At 37.2% G+C, this 4,483-nt stretch overlaps 1 protein-coding gene across 1 annotated transcript; it reads left to right on the top strand.

Annotated features, from left to right (window-relative positions):
- The first annotated feature begins 327 nt into the window (after positions 1-327).
- LOC145132103 (RING/U-box superfamily protein) lies at positions 328-3,415 on the top strand. Its single transcript, XM_079066755.1, has 5 exons — positions 328-1,094; positions 1,198-1,338; positions 1,908-2,003; positions 2,283-2,432; positions 3,128-3,415. The coding sequence occupies exons 1-5, from the start codon at positions 555-557 to the stop codon at positions 3,260-3,262; spliced, it is 1,062 nt and encodes a 353-aa protein (XP_078922881.1). The 5' UTR covers positions 328-554; the 3' UTR covers positions 3,263-3,415.
- Positions 3,416-4,483: the final 1,068 nt, after the last annotated feature.

The following is a 4,483-nucleotide window of genomic DNA, read 5'->3' as shown; positions in this document are numbered from 1 at the left end:
TGCAATTTTGTCCTAATAGAACCAGTCTAATACAAATCAAAAATGTTTGTCTAAAACCCATAATTTTTTTGCAAAGGGCCAAATCTGCAGTTTTCTTTTTTATCTCTTAATTTTCTTAACTAATCAAATTTTTTCGTTCTAAAACCCATAATTTTTTTGCAAAGGGCCAAATCTGCAGTTTTCTTTTTTATCTCTTAATTTTCTTAACTAATCAAATTTTTTTGTTGAACATTAAAAGTTAAAAACGACTGATTATCCAAATCAATTATATATTATAATATTTTATTACAACAATTATTTATAATTAATAGGGATGCGTGCCTTTGCAACAACCATTCTCTCTCTCTTTCCACCATCTCTCGAAAATCCATCTCCTATATTCCCTCCCCCTCTCTTTCTGCAATCTTTAAATCAAATTGTCAAACTTTATTTGCAAATTCCGAGTTTCGATTTTCTCTCTCCACTCACTTCTTTCCTCTCTTTCTCTGCAAACCACCAACAATCAAGAACACGCGGAAGAAGAAGAAGGGAGAGAGAGTGTTCTTCATCATCAAATGTCTCAAGAACATCAAATTAGATACAGGAAACCCAGAAATCACACAGATCCAATCCAACCCACACGCCCTAAATTCACAATTTCATCTCTACTCTCAACAGTTACCCCCGCCACCGATGACTCCCCCATCTCCGACACCACTACCAAGAAGAAATACTTCACATCTACAAGATTTAGGGGGTTGGGATGCACTGCTCCGGCGCAAGTGTCGGTGCCGACAATGATAAGGACGTCCGCGAATTGGGAAGGGAAGAAGGTGAGGAAGAAGAAACCGAAAAAGAACAAGAATTGTATTTCTTCAAGTAATGAACCCGGTGGTGATGGTGTTGGGTTGGTACTTTCGTCTACTAACAATAGTCCCCCTCCGGCGCCGGTGCCGGCGATAGCGAGTTCATCGTCTTGTTTGGTTGTTCCTGATGTTTGGTGTGGCCCTGGGATTGGGTTGTCAACAGATGCTGCTTCAGTGGACTGTGTTGTATCGAGAAGGGTAGTTTCCGGTAGAGGGAAAGTCGATGGTGAAAAGATCAATCTACGAGAGGTATGATTGTTCATGATGTATTCTTCTTGTTTTTAATTTCATGAACTCGATTTCAATTTTGGTTTTAAAGACGATTTTGATGGATTATTAATTGTGGTGGCAGCGAGGTGGAAGGAGAATGGTGCATCCGGAAGAACTTCCATTTTTCGATACCGATTCTGGAATCCCACACCATCGATTTGATGTATTTGGAGCTCGACATCATCGCCATGTTAGACATCGGTCTCCTGAAGGCCTTGCTGAGGTTTGCTCATAGATTTGACAGTTGTTTGTGCTTTCAGTAACATAATTATAAGGGGTAAATGCAAAAAGTAGCTAACTTACTTTTATTTATTTGTGTATTAGAGCATTCTAATTTCATATCTTTTAATTACAACATTATAAATTTATAGTTTAAAATTTTCCTCCTATTAACACATTGTACTTTAAAAAACATTTCCAATTATAACAGTTGCTTTACATGACATTGTTGTAATTTGGTAGAAAAAGTGAGAGTATAATAAGCAAATCAATGAAAATACAACGCTAGTTTTTGCATTTATTTCTAATTTTGAAGATATTAAAACTAGTTTTGCACTATTTTAAGTTTGTTTATTGTGTAAAAACGGTGTGTTTGGTTGCAAATGAGTTTGGAAGTGAATTTCGTTGGAATTCACAAAATTCTTTCACCAAGATTCCACCTTAAAACCCATGAAAATTCAATTCCAAATACCCTTTTAAGCCTAGCGTTCTACACACCAAATAAAAATTTACAAAACCTTTTACAAATTTACAAACTAAACATTAATTTACATTTTTTTTTTCTTGGTGTAGATTGTTATGCTCCAAGGTAATTTGCTTATGGGGGGAAGATTCGATCATGATCGATACAGGGACTGGAGGCTTGATGTTGATGCTATGTCTTATGAGGTTTGTTTGCTATTCCCCCTTCGTTACTTAGGACACAATGACAAAAAATCATACTATTGTTTGACATGTGTTAGACTGGAAGAATAAGTTGAAGAGAGATGTCAATAAAACAAAAATTGCAGTTTTTTTGTCCCATCCTAAAAAGGTGGGACCGGGACTTAAAAGACATGAATGTCCTTTCTATCTCGATTATCAGAAATAGCCTTAGAAAGCTTGATCAGTCAGTAGTCAGTTCTAACAGTATATTTTATTTTTTACGGTTTAATTATGTTGAAATAGGAGTTGTTGGAGCTTGGTGACAAGATCGGGTACGTGAGTACGGGTTTAAGAGAAGATGAGATCGGTCGGTGTGTCAGGAAAACCAAGCCCCCGGTGGTGTCATCATCTCACGTCCCAAATGAGATGCAATGGAAATGCACCATTTGTCAGGTTTGGTTTATAAAACATCATTCACACATAGCGAATGCTATAATTTTTATTTTGTAATATGGTAATTTTAGATGTTAATAACAAGATATTGATCACATAAAATGGATCCAAACATCCCTGATACATCATAAGTTAATAACAAGACAAATGCTTTAATGATGGAAAATGCGAGAAGGGATTTTAGTCTAAGAATCTGACAATTGTAGAAATGGTCGATGGTTAAAGTCACAATAATCAAATAATCGCAATATGAGAGTTTCAATATTTATATGGATTTGGCTCTTATATGGCGTTTTTGTGTACTTTTTACAAAAATAATCATTTGAGATACTTAAAGTACACCCTTTGGTAAACAACAAAACACGTGCGATATCATCAAAATGTTTGTGCAGATATGATGATGGGCAAATAGGTCAATTTTGTTTGAAAGTTTCCACCAATTGTGGATTGAATTTCAATCAATTGTGACTTGAAGAAGTTATAGTAAGATTTAAAGCTAAGGGAAGGTTTGGTGAATTTTTTTTTTAACGTCAAGGCAAGAAAATATATATAGGGGGAAAGTAAGAAACATTAAGAAAAAGAAATTTAAACAAAAGAGTTGTTGCATTTGGATATTTTGATGATTAATATAAATTAAAAGAAAAAATGAATACGAGTATATGATTATGAATTGGTTGTTTGACATGACATAACAGGAGGAGTATGAAGGGGAGGATGAGATTGGAAAGTTGGAGTGTGGTCATTTCTATCACGTATACTGTATAAAGCAATGGCTGGGCCAGAAGAAAACATGCCCCATTTGTAAAGTGGCGGTCCAGTCTCGTCAATAGGCTGCCTACTGCCTACTTGCCTAATCCATTTCATTTGTGCATAAAACTACTTTTCGTCTTGTGAACGACAAAAAGAATCATTCATTGTTGGGTTTTTACATTTGTGTTAACATTGTGCTTATCATGAATTGAATGAAATGTTATTACAAGTTATTCTCGATGTTTTCCATTCTCTCTACATTTTTGTCATTGTATTTTTTTTTAATTTAAATTAAAATACGACTAATATAGTTTAATACATATCGATAGAAGGCAAACGGGCAACAAGCTGCGCCGCTAGCCCTTTCTGGATGGCAAAACTAATTCTTTTGAAAACATGTGTGGATCTAGGAGATATGAGATTAGAATGCATGATCCGTTGGACTCTGTTGAGGAGCTCCACCGCCTCTGGTGCGAGAAAACCAAATATATCAAATGCAAAAGGTACAAACACATGTTGATTGTTTATACATGCATTTTCGTGCATTGCCACTTTACACGCAACGGTTTTCAAAGCGGCATGCCCTGCTGTGAAACCCTCGCTCCTCAAACCGACAAGAGGAGAGACCCCAGTAAGATCCACACACGCGTGCTTCCTTCCTATCCATCCAAAGACCAAAACGTCAGCCGGTCTAAGTATGGATCTTCCATCCTGCGGGTCCGTCAAAAAGTTCACCGACGCTTCTTTCTTCGCAGAAATACAAGCATGCCGGCAAGCATCAAAGAGAACATCCCTAACCACATCATGTATGTACTTAAAACCAGGGAGCTCTCTACAATGATCCACATGTTCCCCAAATGTATCTAAACATGCATTGCGGCAAACTGGGCATATATCGTCAATTGGAAATAGAGGAATCATGAGGCGGTAACGAATGATAGTTCGGTACTCTACAGTCATGTCGAAGTCGACTTCCATGCATTGCAACAAACTGTTCTCAAAGACTGCTTTCTGTCTAACAGTCATGTCGAAGTTGACTTCCATATATTTGAAGATTTTGCTAAAAAGGGCACACGACAATGCTCTTTGGGATTTAGGGGGGTGTCCTTATTAGTGAAACCGCTACAGTCGAATCCTAGAATCGTATCGCGAAGACGAGTCATAACATATAGGTAATCAGAGTCCATACCACATATGCCACTGTCACGTAAGATGTGGTCTTGTAATGCCCGAGATTGGGCCCTCGAGGCTACAAATACGTATGAGGAAACCCCGTATGCCGAGTACAAACCCAAACCACC

Source organism: Lactuca virosa, chromosome 8, assembly GCF_052849685.1.
Source record: "Lactuca virosa cultivar CGN04683 chromosome 8, Lactuca_virosa_CGN04683_v6, whole genome shotgun sequence".
NCBI lineage: Eukaryota > Viridiplantae > Streptophyta > Magnoliopsida > Asterales > Asteraceae > Lactuca > Lactuca virosa.
This window is presented reverse-complemented; position numbering and strand designations above follow the sequence as displayed.

Bases quoted from the DNA above. Each gene is read 5' to 3' on its own strand.
- LOC145132103 (XM_079066755.1), top strand. From the start codon at position 555: ATGTCTCAAGAACATCAAATTAGATACAGGAAACCCAGAAATCACACA. The intron at 1,339-1,907 runs GTTTGCTCATAG...TTCTTGGTGTAG, and splicing joins CTCCTGAAGGCCTTGCTGAG to ATTGTTATGCTCCAAGGTAA. The intron at 2,433-3,127 runs GTTTGGTTTATA...ATGACATAACAG, and splicing joins GGAAATGCACCATTTGTCAG to GAGGAGTATGAAGGGGAGGA.